The 22,811-nt window shown below is 28.6% G+C and overlaps 2 protein-coding genes across 2 annotated transcripts; both read right to left on the bottom strand.

Moving 5' to 3' along the window:
• Window positions 1-1,823: 1,823 nt before the first annotated feature.
• Window positions 1,824-4,559, bottom strand: LOC114188501 (transcription factor MYB119-like). The gene is made up of 3 exons (XM_028077073.1): window positions 4,132-4,559; window positions 3,914-4,040; window positions 1,824-2,573 (listed from the first exon to the last, which is right to left on the bottom strand). Exons 1-3 carry the CDS (start codon window positions 4,557-4,559, stop codon window positions 1,824-1,826), a joined length of 1,305 nt encoding a protein of 434 aa, XP_027932874.1.
• Window positions 4,560-19,294: 14,735 nt separating this feature from the next.
• Window positions 19,295-22,407, bottom strand: LOC114187970. Its single transcript, XM_028076425.1, has 3 exons — window positions 22,260-22,407; window positions 20,672-22,087; window positions 19,295-19,750 (listed from the first exon to the last, which is right to left on the bottom strand). Exons 2-3 carry the CDS (start codon window positions 21,997-21,999, stop codon window positions 19,501-19,503), a joined length of 1,578 nt encoding a protein of 525 aa, XP_027932226.1. The 5' UTR covers window positions 22,000-22,087; window positions 22,260-22,407; the 3' UTR covers window positions 19,295-19,500.
• Window positions 22,408-22,811: the final 404 nt, after the last annotated feature.

Below are 22,811 nucleotides of genomic sequence, written 5' to 3'. Positions count from 1 at the left end.
CAAAATTTAATCATTAATATGTTTTATATAGTTATTAAAAATAAATTTAAATAAGTGAAAAAGAAAATAAGTAAAGCTTACAAACCAGAAAAAATGGCAGTCCCGTTTATATAAACTTTTTTGAACAAAATTAAATTATTAATTAAATCTCTAGTAATAGCATAATCTGTAATGGGAATAGGTAGCTTTGTCATAGTGTAATACATTACATCATATTGTTGATATAATAAATTATACTATTGAAATTTATTTTTTATCCAAACAGAAAAATTATACCAACAAATATGATTTTATGACATAGTTCTTTTAACTTAAATTCCATTTTATTGAGTTTTCTCAGTATAAAAATAGATAATTAAACTTTTATAAAATCAAAACTATACATTATTGACCCCAAAAGTTGGTTTAAGTTTTTTTTAATAAACATGTCACTTTTACCACTGAAAAAAACATAAATAGACCCAACTGAATCCACCGGCCTAACGTTCTATTTCTTCCTGCAGTCCCATGTTTACCTCCTGCACCACCAAAGTTTTGTTTTAGTGAAATGACTCGGTTATCTTTCATTGACCTCCAAAATTTGCATTCAATCAAGAATGTAATTTGGATTTTGAATTATCTTTCAAATTTACATTAAAATTAAAACATTTACTATTTTTTTATTATATTATTATATCACCTATGTTTGACCTATACTATTTATTTTGCTTCTTAATCACTCTCATACTTTCTTATAAAACCCCGTAAATTTGGAACATTTTTTCCTAATCCGAAATAAATTATATGAAAGTTTGGACGTAATATTAACCCCAATAGAAAGAATTCTTTTATATATATATATATATATATATATATATATATATATATATATATATATATATATATATATATATATATATATATATATATATATATATATATATTTCGGAGGAGATGCAAAATTGAATATTTAACTTCTTTTATATTTTTAGTCTTTCTCTTAGTGTAGTCTTTAAGCTAAACCTACTTTTCCTGGCACTCACCTAATACTTAGTAAAGTCTAACATTTTGATAATATTTTTACAAAACTGTGTCCTGAAACATTTTTATTTATTTTATCAGGAGTTATCATCAATATTAATTCATAAAAAAATGAAAGAAAAAAAAACAAAAAAAGTTAATATTAAGTTTACGTGATGGAAGTATTTACACACATGTAACTAGTAATTAATATATTCTTTTCCTTGTGTTGTTAACTGAACAAACTATGAAACAGGTAAGAAAAAAAGTATTATATATATATATATATATATATATATATATATATAGATATTGTCTTAAATTTAATTTATGAGAAAAGGCATGTTGTAAATTAACTAATAACTTTTTTTTATTTATCTGCTTGATGTAGTTATTGTATGAATCATAATTAATATAATGATCTATTACATGAGTTTTTATGTGAGTAAAAATTGTAATCTTAGACCTAAAGATTCCATGTTATCACTCATTCATTCTTCGTACACCTTGAATCCAAGATAAAAAGAGTTAAATAAAACATTGAATCCAAGATTATCTAATGATTTCAATCTTCACATACTCAAAGAAAAGGATAAATAAACGATGTTGGTAACAAAAAGAAAACTTTTTAAAACGCAGTGTATAAAACAGCCAAATGCAGATCTCATGCCACTAATATATATTCATCCTAATCCACACTATGATGTACAAACAACATAGTTTATTATTCCAAAACCTTCCAAAATATAAAAACCATAAACTAAACCATAAGTTAAGATCATCTTACTGGTGCAAAAACTGACAAGTAGAAAAAACAAACCCTACTATATCCCAATCTCTCTTTCCCATAACCAATCTTGCTTCCCCAACTGCAACTCCGTGTTCTGGTTCTGAATCCCATTATTGCAGAAAAATGATGAACCAGCAGTTCCATTATGCAAATGAGAGAGACAGACATCAAAACCAAGGTAGTTGACAGCAGTAGTTGTTCTTTTAGGGGGGAAAACACTCTCATCAAAGGACACGTGTGAGTTTGTGTTTAGGTTGGAATGAACAACAGACCCTGATTGAGCGAGTTCAGTGAGAAGCTGAATATTGTTGATGGTTTGATGATGATGATGATGATGATAACTATCAAAGCCTGGAGAAGAGTTGTTGATAGTTTTTGTCTGCTTAACGGATTCAACGATGGCATTGTTTTCATCGAAAAGTTGTTGCATGAAAAATGTCTCATCATCATAGGAATCAGACATTAGTGAAAAATTGTTGTTGGTGGCAATGTCGGATAAGTGTTGGGAAGCAAATGTTTGTTCCACAGAGGTAGTTGAAGTGTTGCTGAGAGACAGACTTTTGATGTAGTCTTGCAGAATAGAGGACAATGGCTTTCCATTTACGATTCCTGTTCTTTTGTTCTTTCTTCTTGAGTTTTGTCTCCTCTTTGTGGCATTCCAATGGTTTTTTATTGCATTTTCAGTTCTTCCTTTCATTTGCTTTGCAATCTCCGCCCAGCGGTTTCCAAGTTTGGCGTGATATTTTACTAAGATCTTTTCTTCTTCTTCACTCCAAGCATCTTTCTGTAATGTTGAATACCGAAGGAAAATTTAAGAATTCTATGAATGAAACAAGGGTAGTTTATTAGATAAAAAAAGAGGTCATAATTTTAATAGAAATTAGTCTAATGAATATTTTGTACAGAACTTTGAACAAGGTAGTTAATTTATATTTGCTCCATGAAAACTTAAAAAGCTATTCGAAATGGTTTTTTTTTTTTATTGTAATCATAATTTAGATTTAGAATTTCATTATTTTAAAAAGTTGGAACTGCAAAAAAATAAGTCCTTTTTATAAGAGCAGGAATTACTTATATTTGGATACAATCGTAAAAACACAATTGTTTTTTAATCCTTCCGGGTTTTGACAGTTTTATGAACTTATTTTGATAAACTATTTAAAAAAGCTAATATATAAAATTAAGTTTTTTTAACTTATTTTTTATTTTGACATCTACAATATCATGAACCCGTTTTCAGTTTAAAAAGTGACTTTTTCTCGAAAGAATTATCCATGAAAAAATCAAATAAGTTATTGTTTCTATAAAATAGTGCTAATATAACATAAACATTTTCGTATCAAAATTAAATAACAATACACACAATTTTATAATTAAAATTTAGAGAGAGAAAACTAGATGCTAATACAACTGTAGAATTTAGAGAGAGTGAATGTGATTAAATCACACGATCAGCCAGACTAAACATATAGCTTAATCAGAGAAGTTTTGAACATTATTAGGAATAAAATTATCGAAATGTTAGAAGTATTAGGCAGTCTTGTGGCTTAATCATAGAAGTTTTCAATATTATTAAGAATAAAATTAAGTTAAAAAAGAAATAAGTCGGTCTTGTGACTTAATCATAGGAGTTTTTACTATTACTAAGAATAAAATAATCGAAATGTTAGAAGCAACAATGCTATAATCTCAGGAAATTTTTTGACACAAACATTGAGATGAAACAGGAATATATGAATGCCTAATTATGGAGTTAACAATCCAACCAGTTTTAATCTGTATCCATGTTTATATGCATACAGAAAAGGAAACATATGAAGTGTGATCCATCTGAAAATTCGAAATAAACCTTGAAAAATCTGAATCTATGCCTAGATACATCATCATTAACACATCATGAGTTGAAAAATCCTTGTTTTTCTTTTATCAACTTGAAAAACCCTAGACAGACTAATTTTGACGTTCCTTTTCTTCTAAAAACCAGAGAAATAAACACTCAAGTTCATCATTCAAATAACATAACCCTAGGGCATGATTTTTTCCCCTCACTGTTTCCAACATTATAAAAAGAAATAGCACAAAAATTAGCAGCATTGAGGAGGATTAAGCGAGTAATTAACAAACCTTAATATCAGGACGCAGATGATTATGCCATCTCTCTCTACACTGTTTCCCAGCCCTTCCATCCAACTTTTCTGCAATCTGAGACCATTTTCCTGTACCATGTTGCTTCACCAACTTCACCAGTTTCCTTTGATCACAGCAAAAACAAACAAAAAATCAGAAAAAAAAAAAGTTCAGTGCAGATACATAAATGAAAAAGATTGTCATGATTTCTCAACCTGTCTTCTTCTTCGGTCCACTGGCCTTTGATCCAAGGTACAGAAGACCCTTCCTTAGGTTTTCGTCCCACCCCTTTTCTGTTCTTCCCTGACACATGCAAATCTTCTTTCAAGCACAGTGGAGGAACTTGTTGAGTCCAATTCAGAGCCACCACTTCATTTGCTAAAAGCTGTTCAACAAAGTTCACTTCTCTACCACCATTATGCCACAAAACGTTGTAGTTTGAGCCACCAAAACCATCGAAAACACTTGCATGGACATTGTTTGCACCATTCTGTGGCTGTTGCCGAGAGGAATGGCTCTGTTGTCCCCACAAAAACCTTTCTATGGCTGTCAAAGGAGGACCAACGGAAGACTTTGAAGGGTTAGAGACCCTTAAATTTTCACTTCCATTAATAATGGCACCACCTCCTCCTATGTCTTTCATGAAAGATATATGATTTATGGAGAAAGAGATCAGAAAGAGATTAGAAAGAGATCAGAAAGGGAAAGAACTTTGTTTATGGTAAGGTCTTAAGAGTTTTTGAGAGGAAAAAAAAATGGTGGATAAACGATGATTATTATATTATACACATGGATTAGTAACCAAGGTTTATGCACTATTTATTCAAAAACTAGGAGTGAGAGATGGTGTAACTCCTCAACTTCTATTGGACTAAGGAAGAATCTACCTATTATTTCACTTTTATAATGTGTTTTAATTCTAGATTCATTTTTGAATTTTCTACAAATTTGGCTTATGAAAAGTTGTTGAATATTTTAATAGTAGGTGTAATTGATATTAAAATGTTACTTAATATTCATAATGGGCTAATTAATTGCGATAATGGCATAATTTGAGTTAATTTTCAATTTAAGTCATTATTGTTCTTACATATTATATATTTAAAATCATTAAAGGCTTAAAATTTTTGTTTACCATTTTTTTTCCAGAATTATCTTGTTCAAAATAACTAGGAATAGGGTTTGTGCACATTACAATATTACGGGTGACGGTAATTATCCCGTGGTGGAGGTCTCGGATAAACCGAGTCACAATCAAATCATGATGTTTGGGCTCATACACTCTTAAATAGAAAGAGTTGTGTCCTAACTAACAATTATATAAGCGTTCGATCCAACAATGACACTTTATAAGTGCTCCATCCAACATACAGTAAATTTGTAATGGGTATGCACATTGCAAATGGTGACATCCTTAGAGTAGATTGAGGTAATAAGTTATATGTAAATTTAGTGAACACGTATATAAACATAAGTATATTGCCTTAAACTGAATTTTATTTTCAAAAATTTATTCTCTTTAGAGTTCTTTTTCAATTTATGTGTTTGACATAATAATTTAGAAATTAAAAGTAATAGAAAGTAAAGGTAGGGTACATACTTTCTTTTTGTCAAGGTTAAGAGAATAAGTTTTTTTTTTCTTCAAATTATCCAGCCTAATATATTTATGTTCATTCAATTGTCATTGAAGAAAAGTATTGAGATTCAAGAGGAAATAAAACATTGAAAAATACTAGGATATCCTCCTTATGGAAGTGAAATGTATATGATCAAGTAGTTGTATAAAATAAGTTTGGTTATGTGTATAACTTTTAGGGTATTTTTAATAAAATTATCTGAAAAAGGTAGATGAAAGTTAAAAAAGTTAAATTTAAAAGTATTTGATAAAATTATTAAAACTTTTAAAACATTTTATAAAAAATAAAAACAAATAATTGAATAATTAATGTGTGTTTCGTCTAAATTATTTTAAAACCGTAACATGAGCAATAAGTAAAAAATTGTTAAAAAAAATTACCTCACTAAAGGTAAATGAAATAATTTTATCTACCCATTTCATTTTTGTTTCATCTATAATCGAGATCAAATATTCTATACACTTTGTAAAATATGATTTATCTTAAAAAGCTTTTAACAAATTAAATTGAAATTACTTACTTGTTCTTTTTTATTTTTAGAACAATTTCATTTAAATTAAATTAAAAAGATAATTATGGCGAATTAGTTAAAGATAAATAATAGTCGGATTGAATATACTTTTAATCCTTTAAAATTTAAATTGAGACTACTACTTTCCTTTTATCATTTAATTAAAAAAATTTATTTTTAAGTCCTTCTATTTTTTTTAAACCTTATTTTTTGTCTATATGGTTAAAATGAAAATATTTCGAAAGTTGTATTAAATTTTTGTTAACTCTCAGTTTACTTAGAAGAAAAATATTTGCTAGTTTATAAGAAAAAAAGGATGATCAAAATTTTCAACTACCTCTAATCTTTTATCTGTTTAAAAATTTGGCATTGAGTAATAATACAGTCAAATTATAATATATAGATAAATATAAATCTTACCTTATTACTAAATTATTTTTGTTATATTAAATTAAAAATTTGCTTAACATCAATTAAAATTATTCAATATTTTTTGTTTATCTCTTACCAAATCTGCTCTCCATCATTCCAAAAAAATGAGAATTTATTCAGAACAAGCTGGAGGGATCTCCACTCGCCATTAATCGTAGTTGACGTCATTAAGTAAACATTATTCCTACAGAATAAAAATAATATGAATTTTTAATTGGAGGATTAGAAGAAGTTATATCTCTAATTTAAAAGACTAAAACATAAACAGGTCTTTAATCATTTTTTTAAATTTTCCATTCAATTGAATCAACTAAAAAAATATTAAATGTACCACTATTCATCACATAATTTTTTTTTTGTTTAGTCTCATAAACTAATATTGTATTTTGAAGAAGACATAGAACAAAAAATAAAAAATTTTAATTGGAAGAAATAAATATTAACCCTTAGTTTAGACGGTTAAAAACTTGTTCAGAATATAATTGATTGGAACTACCAAAAACATAGTTCTTGAATTTTCTTTTTTTAATTTCAATAAGTTATTATATATATATATATATATATATATATATATATATATATATATATATATATATATATATATATATATATAGTTTTCAGATTATCAGCCCAAACATATTTAGATATTGAAAATGTTTTTAAGACTATAAAATTGAAGAAAGTTATGAATAATTAAAGAATTAATAATCAATATTATGTAAAAAAAATCATTTATCAAAATTACAATTTTCAAAATATAGAAACGGAAATTATAATTAAATATTTTTGTTATTACTTTCTGATATTCCTTTTTTTCTCTTTTCAGAAAACAGTATATAGTTTTAAATGGTTTATTGAAATACAGGCTTTCCAGATATACAAAATATTGTCACTTGCTAAGACTTTAGCAAGACTCAGAGTCCAACTATAGCTTCAATCAAATTCGCCATGTCTATCTATTCTTTTATATTTAAATTTTATTGTAATCTTTTTTTCCATTTATATTTATAAGAATTATGTGAATTATTTAAATAAAACTTTTGTATTTATAGGGAAAGTTGTGAATTCTTTAAATAAAAATTATTAGAATAAATATTAAAAAAATTTGAAGGACTAAGAAAATATTAAAGAGTAGTAGTTTTTTTCTTTTTTTAAAAACAAAATATGGCATTGAATCGGTCTCAATTGAATCGGTCTCAATTTATATTTAGTAATATGTGGATAGTCTTTTCAGTTTTTAAGAAGATTTTTATTTATATCGAGTTTATGTTTCGGAGCTTGGATAGTGAACTTTCAGAAATTTTAGTTGGAAAGTGATTCTATTTTAGTTTATTATCATGATTTTATAGATCAGTAAATAATTTCTTGTAGTCTTAGATAGATATAATATTAATGTTTGTATTTTTTAAATATATGTAGTTCAAAGTTTCTCGTATTTTTCATAAAAAAAAATTACTTTGATAACAAGTTAACAAAATTGACTTTTATTTATAAAGATTATAATATAAAGTAGTTTAGTATTTTATATCTCTATGTATTTATTTAGGATTTTTTTCATAACTGGTATAGGTTGCCAATATTTTGTGAAATGTAACTTTTTATCTTGAGTTTGGTGTATTTCTTCGATATTTTTTTTCTTTTAATGAGATTTTAGATAACGATACATGATTGATGGTTTTAAAATATCATAATATATATCAATCTAACTTAGATGTCAAAATTCATAATAATATCGACAATCAATAAAAGTTTTATAAATCTACTAGTATTTTAAAATAAAAATGCATTTAAAATATATATTTTTTAAAATAAAAATACTAAAACAAAAATATATATATATATATATATATATATATATATATCATTTAATTTATAATAAACTTTAATATCTGAATTTCTTATAGATCACTCCTAAACCTACCCATACAATTATTTATGCATCCATTTATATTTATAACATACCTTTAGATAGCTAACAAACAAGCTGCTGTAAACAAAATTCAATATACGTACCATTATATATGAGTAACTAATAACATTTTCATGTGTTTGAGCCATTACATTATATATTAATAACCGTATTTGTTACCATTTTTACTCACTATAGATCAAATATTGAATCTAAAATAATTTTTTTTAATTATATACTAATCTATATTAAATCATCACTTAAAAAGCAATATATAGTAACAACATGAATACGTACTTGATACTTAATATGGATTCAAATTAGACTTGCTCGACACATACGTTATATCATCCAAAGAAATACAATATAAGGACAATATTAATATTACATTAAATTATTGAGCTCACATCACTTAGGTCCAAATTAATTAAATTCATATTTACAATTCAAATGTTGTACAAACTCAATACACCAACTTACTCAAAATTATAGCACATTATTTTATAATCACTTCAATTCATTCGTATTATTTTTAATAGAATTGACATAATTTATACAACATCGTTCTTATTCTTAACACTTCAATAATTTTTGAAATAAAACATTCAAAATTTATATAACATAGATGAATTATGATTATTGAACATGCAAACACTTTAAACTAAGTTAAACATGTTTAAGTGAGTAAGAAAATGTCGAACATTATCACCTTGTTTGAACGATATTAAAAATTTTTACTCTAAATACAAATTGATTTATAAATTAATCGTGTTATTCTCTACACCACTTTCACTAAGACGGAATCATATATTAAGGAATATAAACAAATCTCTCATAAGAGTAACAAAATATAGGAGAACATATTTAGAGAAATAATATTTTTTATAAAATGAAAATTTAAATAATTAATTATTTTTATTTATAAATTACTCGTTGAAAGAATTAAGAATAATTTTTCAATTCCATTGTAACAATTTATATTAATTTACTAACCGTACACAATACTTATATAGCTAAATCGGTAATCATCATGTATGAGAATGAGAATGAAGATTAAAATCGTTACCTTTATTATAACGTGGAGTTTGATACAAATATTCTTTTCTTCAAAAAAGTAGATATAAAGATTAGTACTTTTGATGGAACACTAAAGGACAAAGAAAAAGAATATGATAAATTATACACTATTAATTACAATGACTATTAGTTATTGTATATGTTGAATCATTTAAGAAGTTGGTCTATTCTTTATCCTATAATTATATCCTAATTACTCTCATCCAAAAGGATGAAGAAAAGGACAAAAAGTTTGTATGAACAAAAGCGATTTCGTTTACAATAAGATAATTATCTTCTAAATCTAGTTTTAGTTTGTTCTTAAATCTAGTTTATATAAAAGGATAATGATGATAAAAGAAATCCGTGGAAGCGAAAATAGATATCTGTGGATAAAATGCTTAATAGACATCAAATGATAGATATATGTTATTTATTATTATTTACTTTTTATATTTTTTACATACAATTAATCGAATAAAATAAAATATCAGTAAACAAACATCAATATTCAAAAAATTATTTATAATTTAATTTCATAAATTATATTTTTATTTAAATTTATGAAAATAAAGTTGCTTTTACAAATATTGATTCTATTTAAATTTATATTTTTGCAATCTAATAACTTACATAAAACTGTCTTTTAAAATTATGAATGTTGTTTATATCAATATTTTATGATGTCTTGGATTATACTTTAGGATTAAATTTCTCACACTTATATTTTGAAAATTAAGTTTATTTAAAATATAAAAAAATTTGCAAGTATTCATATATATTTGTAACTATAAAACAATTTACACATTTTTAAAACTAATATCTAACAAATATCAACATAAATAATAAAACGAATTTTCTTTTAAAAAATAATATACAACTACTATTGATGCCCATCATAAGATGAAGAATTCTATAAACTTTGTGGCACAAAGCAAATTGCACCAAAAGGAAAAGAGATTTTTTTATGGCTCCACAAAGGGCAAGTAGTGGGTGCGGTGTCGTTTCACTTAACTTTCTGTCACTTCCTTTCTTATCAAAATTGTAAGCCACATTGACATAAAATTATATATATATATATATATATATATATATATATATATATATATATATATATTAAGTATGGTGGTTGTCTCTTAATTTTCAGTAAATTTTGAAATTAGTCCATTTCGAAATTTTGGATCAATTTAGTTCTTTATTTTTTGAAATACATGAATTTAATCATTTTAATCAAATTCTGTTAAATTTATTTGACATTTCAAACACGTTTCATAATAATATTTAATTTAATATTAAAATAAAAATGTATCAAATAGTATAAACAACTCAAATACAATAATGAAATACGTACAAAACATCAAATAAACCTAACAAAATTATATTAAATGACTAAATTCACGTATTTCGAAAGATAAAGGATTAAATTGGTCCAAAATTTCAAAATGAACTAATTCTAAAATTTATGGAAAGTTAAAGGACAAAAACATATTTAATTATATATATATATAATAAAAACTTATTACAGTAAGATAACACAAAAAATTAAAATTTTAAATAAAGTTTTGGCCTTAGTCACAAACAGTAATATATAAGGTGAAGGATTCGATTGGTTTTCGTGTTTGGATTGTGTCTGAAACTTCAGAAACACATTTCAGAAGAAAAAAAATGAACACTAATTAAAATAGTTTTAGTTTGTATTGTGTGTGGTTATATTTTTTTCACCTTTGAAGAATACTTATGTATTCATATTTTTATGTAAAAAGCAACGATGGGTCAACTATATAATCATATTAACAAAGAATGATATTAGAGAAATGTTACTTGCATTGTTGGTAATTATTGATATGATAATGTAGTTTACCATAAGAAAATATGATATTGCCATTTGTTATATGACATTTAAGATGAGATTTTGAGTAAAATGTATTTCCGTATTAAAATGAAAGACATGTCCCATTACAAAATAAAAAATGAATGGATAAATCAAAAGTTTGAGGGAAACTCTAGTTATATATTATATTAATTTAAATTGCTTAATCAATTTATTGATTAGTTTGATAGAATATTAATTATACTTATACAGAAAAACCCGATAAATTTTGAAAAGTGTATTATTTATTTTTCTATGTCAAGTTTAAATTGTATAATTATTCATTAAGTCGAAGATAAATAGATGATCACATATTGTGTCCAAATCCTACAATTAACACAAAGACAAAAATATATCCCATTAGCAAAGATTGTGTTCTTGAGCATATAGCAAAAACTCAAACTTTATTTTCATACTTTTAACTGATGCGATGTTCATTCATCCAACTTTGATCCATGTTATGTTCATAAAAAAAAACCCGTATCATTCTCAAACTTTTAACTCTCACAAGGTGAGATCCTACCCATTCAAAAAAAATTATTTTTCATGATTTGTTAACACATATACAAAGAAGTCAAACATTATAAATTTGAAAAAGTTTCGATAACATTTTACATTGGTCTCTGAAGAATATAAAATGAAAATGATCACTCGTGATCAGAATCAGACATGCATCCAAAAAACAACACAAAATTGTTTAAATCAAAATTTTATCAAATTTATGCATAAACTTCAATGTACACGTTATAATCAATTATAAAAAATAATTTTTTCAAAATGTCTGATCGGACAATTCAAGATTTTAATACAAACGATAAAAGTTTAATTATTTGTACTATATCTCAAATGTGAGAGCTAAGGTTCACTTAGTGTTTAACTAAAATTTTAATAAATCTAAAATTAAATTAAACAAACAACGCTAAAATCTAGCTAGTAAACCAATCAAATATCTAATAACACTAAAATTAATCAAATATCTAATAAAAAGTAAAATTACAATTTAAAAAACTTCAACAAGAAAACCTTCTTCATAAAAAGTTGCTCAAATTTTTAAAAACATTTACTTAAGAATAGGAAAAATGACCAAAATCGCATCTTAACCAATTAAGACTTTGCAATATACATCAAAACCAACAAATTAACCTAGGAGGGTGGCCAAAAGATTGCAATGTCGTCGCGAGAGTGTAGAGGAGTCTCATTGCCAACAATCGAGATGGGAAAACATAACACCATGCCACCTACTGGCCACTGCAGACCGTGTCGCCACCGTTGTTGGACGTCGCCGCCATTACTAGACATCACCGGAGGAGCTCCACAATGCAATGTTGCTGTCATGCGAAATCCATGGACAAAATAGTCAGTGAAAACGCTAAAAAATGTGAACCAAGGTAGCCAATCAACTTCCATTTGAGTTAAATGAAGTAAAATGAAGTAAAAATCACCTTTCGTGGTGGTGGAAAACCTCGTTGCAACCATTGTTTGCCTTTCACAAAGGTAGTGCGAAGGAACAATTGAAATGAAATGGGTTCACGTTGTTTTTTTTAGTGATTAAAGTGGTTTGACGTCGGGTAATTAGGGAGCAAACATCCTCATATTTATGGGGCCTCGACGTTCTAGGACATCGGATATGGAAGTACTGACGTTCTTCAATGTCTAATATTCGAGGGTTGATGTCATTCGACATCAAATTGCAATAGACTGACATCTATTTTGTATTTGGCATCGATGAGAGAACAAGACAGCTAACTGACACTTTGACATTTTAATACAAAAATACCACATATTATTTTTAATGTTGGGTATTTAGTAGACAAACATTAAATGAGTGACATTATAGTGTAATAGTGTAAAAATAATCTTTCAAAATGTCATACATAATTAAAATAACAAACAATATCGCCATCTTCCCTTTTTTTATTCTCTCCATATGTCTTAAAAAAATAATTTGTGGGTGTATTTGTGTTTACATTTGTTGCTGTAAAATGTTTATAGTTCTAGATATGCTTGCATTTATAACTGAAATTGTGTTTATATGTATGTTTTGTACCTTTAAATATATATGTTGTTCGTGTCACTCTATTTTCTACTTGTAAATCTAATGTAATTATTTTGAAAATTCTATCTACATATATAACTATACCTACATATATGTTGTTGCATGTTTTGGACCTTTGTATAGTCATTGCATATTTGAGGTGCAATATTTGGATTTATGGAAGAGTTTACAACTAATGAAGATGAATGACAAGATACAATCAATATTGTAAAATTATCATTCTTATTTTCATCTCCTATCTTCTCTTATAAGCAATGGATTTTCTTTATGATTTCTATAAAATAAATAACCTTGTAAGAGATTAATAAATGAAGTAAAATCTTACTTTTAAAGCATGTATACTTGATTTGGAAACAAGTTTGTTGAAAACGTAAGAGTAACAAAATGAATTAATCTCGCCCATTCTTTCCCGATCTCTCGTAAACACACTACAAATGGTGGGAAACTAACTGATACACTCTAAATAGACATATTAAATGTTATAATCCCTCACTTTTATTTTTATAATTTTATTATTATTATTTTATATATATATATATATATAAAGGTAAAAATATACATAATTATATAAATATACATATCTTTCTAATAGTATGACACAAAAAAAAAATATTTTTATTTTATTTTTGTTTAAAAATTAGCAAGCTTAAAATATCACCATGTCCCACCAAATTAGTGACATTTCTCATCGTTTATTAGTAAAAATATAATATTTTATATTGCTATGTCTTTTTAAGAAAACATCTTATCTTTATATTTTAATTTATAAAAGGATGGAAGTCAGGTTAAATTGTTTTTCTCCTAAATTAAAGCTAATTTTGTATTAAATAAATTTGTAAAGGTATAAAATTAAATAATAACAAAATATTAAAGCTAATTAATATATGAAAATTAAAATGCCACGATGAAAAGTTAAAAATATTATTTATCATCACCGGAAAGTAGAAAAAGCAAAGTTTTAAATTAAACTTGTTTACAAATATTCAAAATTTAAATCATAGTTTCAATTTTCAAGAATAATAGTTTTGGCATTCATGGGTAACACTAAATTGATTTACTTTTAGGATTAAAAATGTTTTTGTCCTTTAACTTTTGATCAATTTTGAAATTAGTTCATTTTGAAACTTTGAACCAATTTAATTCTTAATCTTTTAAAATACGTGGATTTAATTATTTTAATCAAATTTTGTTAAGTTTATTTGACATTTCAAGCGCGTTTCATAATAATAATATTTGACTTAACATTAAAGCAAAAATATATCAAACAGTATAAACAACTCAAATACAATCCTGAGATGCGAACAAAACATCAAACTAACCTAACAAAATTTGATTAAAATAACTAAATTCATGTATTTCGAAAGATGAAGGACTAAATTGGTCCAAAATTTTAAAATTAACTAATTCTAAAATTCACTAAAAGTTAAGGGACAAAAACATATTTAATCCTTACTTTTAAAAGGAAAAAAATATTTAGTTTTTGTAAAAGAAAAGAATAAAGAAGTTGAAGTGGTGAATTTAATTAGATGCAATGTTGAGAAAGAGTGATGGTGGATGAAACATCACAACCTTCTTTCACGTGAAAATTGCGTCATTTTGTGCTTGGCTTCGCTTAAACATTGCATCTTAATAGTACATAACCCATCCCAACAATTTAATGTATTAATCATTCATCTACTTTCTATTCATGGTGCTGCCTAGCACTAGGCTTCTTTTGTTTCATCCATTTTCTCTTTCCTTATGGTTGAAAGAAAAAAGTCACACAGTGCACATAACTACATTCACAAAATATGTTCAAAGAAGAAGATCCAAATAAAATAATTCTGGTTTGGTAAAACAATGAACTGCTTCCTGAATTAGAGTAAAATTTCTCATTATTACTTACACTGTATTTTATTAAAATATAATAAGTCAATTCATAATTTTTAGTGACAGAAACATTGAGTTATTTGTGTCTGTTTTAATGATCATTGAAAAGAGGGAGAGAACTAGATTGATGTATCATTTTTAGGTACCTTCGAATTTTGGTCTATCTAGTCACATGATGAATTGATCCCACTCACTATTTTTCTTTTTAATTTTTTATACTTATTTTATTTATATATATATATATATATATATATATAATTATAAAATTCAACAAATTCAGTTTAATTCTCAAATATTGACCTATTAAAGAATCTTCCTATATCAACAAATGATATTCTTCAATAGTTAATATCGGCAAGGTTTGTCAAATGTTACAATAAAATTCTTGAGATATTAGCAATCACTTATTTAAAAGTTAAGAAATTGTGATTGAGAAATACTTAAAAAAAAGTATTTTTTTATAGCAAACAAGTAATTAAAGTTTCTGATATTTTTTTCTATAATAGAATAAATTATCAATTGAAAAAAAATTAAGTACTACATTCACTGAATATACAATTTAACTATTTATAGAGTACTATTTTAAACCTTGAAGATGGTAACAAAAACAATTAATGTTTCTAATATTTATAAAATTCACATATGTATAACCTAATATGTGATGTGACATTTCATTTAATAAAAAATTTATAATAAATAAAATATCACATATTATAATAAAATAGAACAATCGAGCAAAATATTCAAACATAAACATGTATTAAACAAAAAACAGTCGTAAACATGTTTTAAAAAAAAACAGTTTTGCAAAAGATTGTTCATCAAAGTAAGGAAGTACATAAGATAAGTTTTTCAAAATATGCTCGAAAGAGCAATAACTAATAAGCCTAGTCTAAACAACAACATCTCCACCATCTTTATGATCATCAAGGGGTTTTCACATTTGCTCACACCAACATTGGTGATCATTGCAAAAAGGAAAACGCGACAAGGAACCAAACACATAAAGAAAGAAGAAAGAAGAGTAAGTTAGTGAAACTAATTTAACAGGTAAATAAACATATTATGAGCACAAACAACATGTGATAGCAAATAATAAAAGACCTTCTAATTCGATTATCCGGATACATGTAATGAAATTGGATTCACTGGAAACTTACACTTATGGTGGCCTCTATAGAGTCATTGTCAATGGGTTTCATCCTACCACACACAAGGTTAGTCCATGATCATCTAAGGTCATTATCTTGCCAGAGACTAAGACTAAGACCTCTTACTGCTCTTACCACATGAACTAGTCTGCTCTATGTGAGTCTTAGTAGCGCACCTTAAAAGGTCCGTAGGAGGACCATGGACCCCTAAGATTTTTTAATTTTTAAGTATTTTTAAAATATTATTTTAAAAATTTTAAAATTGATTTTTATTTTTTTATAAAATATGATATTTAATATTAATAAATAATAAAATAAAAAATTAAACATAATAAGGAATAATAAAATTTATTGAGATATTTTTGTTCTCTACCATTTGAAGTATTGTATTCATTTATTACTTTTGAATCTCTTCTTTATTTTTTTGTTTTAAAAAAGAAATAGAGAAATAGAAAATTAGATATAAATTCATTCTCTCGCTCTTAATTCATCAGATTCTATTTTAAGATTAAAAAAAGTAACTCTCTATCTTCTCTTGATAGAAAAATATTAGTTTGATATTTAGTTTTTTTTTTTTCATTTTATGAGTCTTTTGTAAATTTATTTTTTTATGAATATAAAAAGAAAAGTTAGATTCAGTTTTTGTAAAGTGATAAAAGGGAAGATATCCTTAAAGATAAAAACAATACAAAAGAAAAGTTAGATTCAGTTTTTGTAACATTACTTGAATTCTTAACACACTACTCCATATTTTATCTCATGATAATCATCATCCCAAGTTAAAACACATCAAATACAGTTCAAAATATCCCATCATACATGGATAATCACATACATCATGCTTTTAAATTCAGCCAACCACAAATTCAACAAGAGAACGAAAACAATTGGCACCGATCTCGCTTAGGCCAAAAGACCTCACTCAAGCGATAGGGTCCCCTCACTTAAGCTAGAACCTTCTCGCCTAGGTGAGAACTCGAACAGAAGGTGCAATGCACATTTGCGAGTTCTCGCTTAAGCTAGATCTTCTCGCTTAGGCGAGACTACTCTCGTTTGGATGAGAATTCTAGCTTTAGCAATGACTCGCGCAAAAGTAAAGGGGAGTTTTCTGCTATTCTCGCTTGAGTTAGAGGTTCCTCGTTTGGGAGAGAATAACAGACTCTCACTTGCTCACACATGCACAGCCAGAATCCCAAATCAAACCACACACAATTCATTTCCATACAAACACAAACATCAATCTAGCAATTTGAATACGATTCAGAACCAAAAACATGCAAGATACTTCAAAAGCTTTAGATAAACCTAGTTCCCTTTACCTTAAAACTGACATTACTCGTGGGGGGAAGAATGTCCTAGGTGGAATGAATACCACGACTCCGCAATAACCTAAAGATCTGAAAAACAAGGACACAAATAGATAAAAATAAGGCTCTAAGGAAGACCCCAAGACAAAATCAACACTACAGAGTTGGAAAAGAAGAAAAGACAGAGGTTCAAAATCTTCGACTTATCCAGCTTTGACTTATCCAGCTTCTGTTTCAAGGGGAGAAGAGAGGTGAGTTGTTTATGAGTGGATGAGAGAAGTTGAGTGGAAAGGTAGAATAGGAATTTGAAAGTTTTTTTTAAAAGAAAAAAATGACCCTTTTAATTTAACTGAGTACAAATAATTTTCAAAGAATAAAAAAAAAAGTTTTACATAACCAAATTAATATTTAATATAACCAGGTTATATTTGGTAACATATATTAAGTTAGGAATTACTCTTGTAGTTAACGGATAAAAAAACATCTTGTAGCTAACTATAATCTTGCTATAATCTTGCTATCTCATTTTAGATAGAATTTAGTAAGCTGCACACTTTTGAACATAAATGTATAAAATATAATTGATGAGCTACCTTTATGAAGTTATGCATATATTAATTATATTATATTATTTAGCTTAACCCCTCCCTGTCTGTACACAAATAATTGAAAATTACATACTTATATCATATATTCTTCATTAGTAGTGTCTAAACATTTATTTGGGTGAATTTCCATCAAAAGAATTATCATTTCTCCATTATAGATATTTCTTTTCTATAACAATTTCACTGCACTGTAGATATATGATTGTTTTTTATAAATTATAGTTTGGAATCATAATTTTTTTCCTTCTTGTTTTTTCTAATAATATAAAAGTAGAAAAGAAGAAATGGATTCCAGCAGTGATGCCATAAAATTGGAAGAATGAAAATGAAATCATAAATAAACTGAAAAAAAGTATATTAAAAATGATGTTGTGAACCTCTTTAAAATATCCTTTTCTTCGTTTTTCAGCCATAGGCTCATTCCCATATGCTTTCTTTCTCTACATAGTTAATGATTCTATGTAAAGAAAGCCTGCAACCACTGATCATTGTCGCGAATCCAACAAAACAGCTTACATAAGCTAAATGAGATCATTTCAATAATTAATTAAGTAGACAGAACAACATATTTAAATGATCATATCCCAATTCCCACGTGAATAATAAGTCTCTCTGGCCAATACACAGCACATTTTAAATCTTTTTGTAAATCAAAACATTATATTGAGGAGAAGGCAATTAAATTAATTACATTCACTACCATGTGATTTTACTGTGTAAAAAAAAACTAAAAATAGGACTGCTAATAGTAATTAGATTTGCAAAACTAAATCCTCCATTCCTAAATTTGTCATGTTGACTCATGACCTAAAAGGTCTATGGTCCATTTCCCAGTTCACACTCCAAAAATATCTTCTACTCACTGCATTGGCATTATTGCCAACCACACTATTCCACTATTCATCTACATACTTATGGCAATTATACAACTCACTGTAAAGATGCAGATATTCAATATACTAAAGAAGGGGCTATTACAAGATTTATGTACAGTTATTATTATAATAATTACAAAGTTATACAATGATCACATGATTATATTCCATCTCCTTCGTGGCTCTTCTTCTCATCCACTCCAATGAAAAAATGTAACATAAAAAAGAGAGAGATATAAGCTACAAAATTTTCTTCTTTTTTTTTTTCTTTGTTCTCTATATTTTTGGTTTTGTTTCTGTTGATTAAACTTCTTGAGAATTGTCTGGGGAAGAAAGAGGGAAGCAGGTGTCTTCACCACCTGTGTTCCATAGAAAATGAGCATAGTTAGCAGCATAGAAGGAGTTATTAGGATCAGCTGAAATGGCCTCCAAATAAGTTTCTTCTGCCGCCCACAAATCATTCTTCACTTTCCACAGAAAGGTGGCGTATTTATTATATGCTTCCGCGTCTGGTGGTTCCACCTCTATTGCTTTCTTGAAGTACTCTTCCGCTCTGAATTCAAATCACAACCCAATTGTTAGTCAATAACACAACAACTTATCACATGTAGATTAAATTGCAACACCAACTTACAAGATTCAACTAATTAGTTAAATAGATTTTCTTTACATATGTTTCTATGAGCATAAAAGTAAAAGTCAATAAGGTTACGTGTTAGATCTTCCTAGTCCTGCACGTGCAATATCATGTGAGGAAGAGATAGATCTTGCCCACAAATCAGTGGTCTAGATATACCACACCACATACTCAACTATCAATATTCAATTGGACTAAAAGCGATTTTTTTTATCTTTTTCTTCATCAAGGTTACATCTCAAAACAAAGATTTGTTTATCTTTTTCTTCATCAAGTTACATCTCAAAACAAAAAAAGAAAAAGCTCAATAAGAGGGACATCTTTGAAAATATAGTAGATATAATTCCAATACATCTTAATACAAGCACGCGTCTCTGTAAGTTTCATTCTAACCATAAGAACAGTTAAAATACTAGTATTATTTTAACCAAATAATGAAGAATTTTGACTAAAATAATTCCATAATTTCCAGTGACGTGTTAATAAGATATACTAAAAATTGTATCCTCTGGTCAGAACCTATTGCTACAAGTTAAAAGTGATTTTGTTTGAATCCAGAAGACATTTTTGGTAAGAGACAATTGAAGACTGTTTACTAGCACCAAAAAGTGAATATCATAAAATTGAACAACATATTTAGAGTTAGACTTTGAAATTACTATTAAAACTGGAACAACTCCATTTGAATTGATCTAAATAGTTTATGATGATGGCTTAGCAATGAAAATTCTCATAAAACAATATTATGAACCAGTAAAAGTCAGATGAACATAGTAAAAAAAAAAGTTAATTTTAGAGAAAAATAATAAAAGTGAAGCATGTTTGATAGATTCGAACCTGTCATAATCGTGTGCAACGAGGTAGAGAAACTGGGCATAGTTGGAAAGAAGAAGAGTGTTGTTAGGATCCTGAGACAACCCTGTTTGGTACACAAGCTCTGTTCTGAGATACTCTGCATAGTCATCGGATTCGATCCTCGCCATCACAGGTGAAACAAACCCTTTCATGGCATCCCGATCCAAACCCTCACCTCTCGAACTCACCTCCATTCTAGAAGCCTCCTCCACCATCGCGTTCCAAAGCTTCGCCTCTTCCTCCTCTTGACCCGACACCGACTCTGTTTCTCCTGTTTTGCAAACCTGTGACGAAGCACCGTCAGGGAACACCGTGCCGTACCGGTCCGACCGGTCGAACCGGCCATCCCCGTCCGTGCCATTCGCAGCAGGACGCACCCTCCCGCCTCCTCCATTGCCGCCGCCGACGGAGGCGGTGTTCTTCCCGTTGGAAACAGAGAAGGTCTTCAGGGCAGAGGAATCAATGGAATGGGTGTGACCCCTTTGGTCCTGAACCTCCACGACGGTGGTTACCGGAGGTGGGACCACGGCCGCGATTGCAGTGTTGTGCCCCATTGAGTAAACAGTAAAATTCGCAAGTAAAATCATTACATACACCATGAGAGTCGGAGTGTGAGAGAAAACTTGCTGAAACAACCACACGAAGGAGGCGTGCATTTCGTTCTGCACGCGTTGGAGGATTCCTTGCAGATCTTCGTAGAAGAGAACCTCCCTCATTTGAAGAGTGTAACTATGGAGTTCTCTGATTATAAAAACCATAGAAGAGAAAGCTTTCTTGACAGAGCAATAAGCAGATTCCCCAGCGTCTCTAAACCCTTCCTTCCACTGCAGCTTCTTCTTAATTATCCTCAACGAAAACGGAAGTTCCACGCTGTTCGCTTTTCGTTCAATATTCGCTGGAATAATCTCCTCCGGCGGTTCAAACTCCTCTGCGAATTTCAGCGCCGGAGAAATCTCTTGAAAATCCTCGGATTCCGAATCGTTGGCATTGGCGGCGTCACAAGAGAGTTGGAACTTGAGCGCAAGCTCCTCTATCTTCTTCGCGAACTCTTCGTCGGAGAAAGGCTCCAAGCTTGCGCTGCACGCTCTCCGCAACTTCCCCCTGCGCGTGAAAAGCGCGTGGTTATCGAACGACTTCGTCTTCGGAAGAAGGCGCGTGGACGCAGGGAAGAGGTTGGAGCGGTGCACGAAGCTGCAAACTAGGGTACGGGGCTTAGAGGAAGGGGAAGAGATGGCAGAGGCAAGTGTTTGCGAGGAAGAAGGAGAATGAGGAAGAACGGGTTGCGACAATTGCAGAACCTTGAGTCCCATAACGACGTCGTTAAACAAAACCGGTGAATGAAAATCACGATTATCCCCTTTTATGAAAAGAGAAGTGTTCCTTTTAGCTCACTCCAACCTACAAAACAAAACGAAACAGATTCATCGGTAAACGCCACAAAGCAACACGAAATTCCTGCATTTCATTGGGATTCACCACGTAATGATTATAACTTCCACGGAAAACGGATCTGAGAATATAACGGTGTCCAAGAAAATAACAGAGTGAATGAATTAATGAATAAACTTACCCACTGCAACTACGCAAGTTCGCGGGTCCGCGGGTTAGGGGCTCTGTTTTTTACGAGACGCCGGCGATGGTTTTCCGACGAGTGTTATGGCGGAGACGAAGCGCGAGGGTTGCGGCTTCAGTTTATGTCAAAAGGGTTAAATGGGGAATGCAGAGGAATATATAGGGCAAAGGCAAAATGCGAGAGAAGGAGAAAAATATCAGAGGGTGGTAACCGGTTGCTACGGTAATAGTGTCATTCTATTGCAGGCAAACCGCCATCAAGCCTTACAGCTGCATCAGGTTCTCAGTCTTCATGTGGGTCCCTTCTTGTCACTGTTCTCCGCTATCATACTCTGATTTTTTTCCAAAACTTTTACTACATGAAAATTCACTATAACCCAAAAAAAATATATAAGAAAAGCTAAATTAAAACACACTTTTGCATGAATCTCGCTCTATATCAATTTTATTCCCCTTTCCCCACTTTGGTGATAAATCCTCTTTTACCAAGGTTCTTGTGATTAATATTAATATTAATATAATATAATATCGTAAAGGTTTAAACGATTCC

The sequence above is a fragment of the Vigna unguiculata genome, chromosome 6, assembly GCF_004118075.2.
Source record: "Vigna unguiculata cultivar IT97K-499-35 chromosome 6, ASM411807v1, whole genome shotgun sequence".
NCBI classification, from domain to species: domain Eukaryota; kingdom Viridiplantae; phylum Streptophyta; class Magnoliopsida; order Fabales; family Fabaceae; genus Vigna; species Vigna unguiculata.
The sequence above is the reverse complement of the archived record's forward strand: the minus strand, read 5'-3'. Positions and strand labels throughout refer to the sequence as shown.

What these genes read in the sequence shown, in the direction of transcription:
- LOC114188501 (XM_028077073.1), bottom strand. Translation starts at nt 4,559, where the DNA reads ATGAAAGACATAGGAGGAGGTGGTGCCATTATTAATGGAAGTGAAAAT. An exon ending in TGGACCGAAGAAGAAGACAG is followed by an intron (nt 4,041 to 4,131) that starts GTTGAGAAATCA and finishes CTGTGATCAAAG; the next exon opens with GAAACTGGTGAAGTTGGTGA. An exon ending in ATCTGCGTCCTGATATTAAG is followed by an intron (nt 2,574 to 3,913) that starts GTTTGTTAATTA and finishes TCAACATTACAG; the next exon opens with AAAGATGCTTGGAGTGAAGA.
- LOC114187970 (XM_028076425.1), bottom strand. Translation starts at nt 21,999, where the DNA reads ATGGGACTCAAGGTTCTGCAATTGTCGCAACCCGTTCTTCCTCATTCT. An exon ending in GTTGCACACGATTATGACAG is followed by an intron (nt 19,751 to 20,671) that starts GTTCGAATCTAT and finishes ATTTGAATTCAG; the next exon opens with AGCGGAAGAGTACTTCAAGA.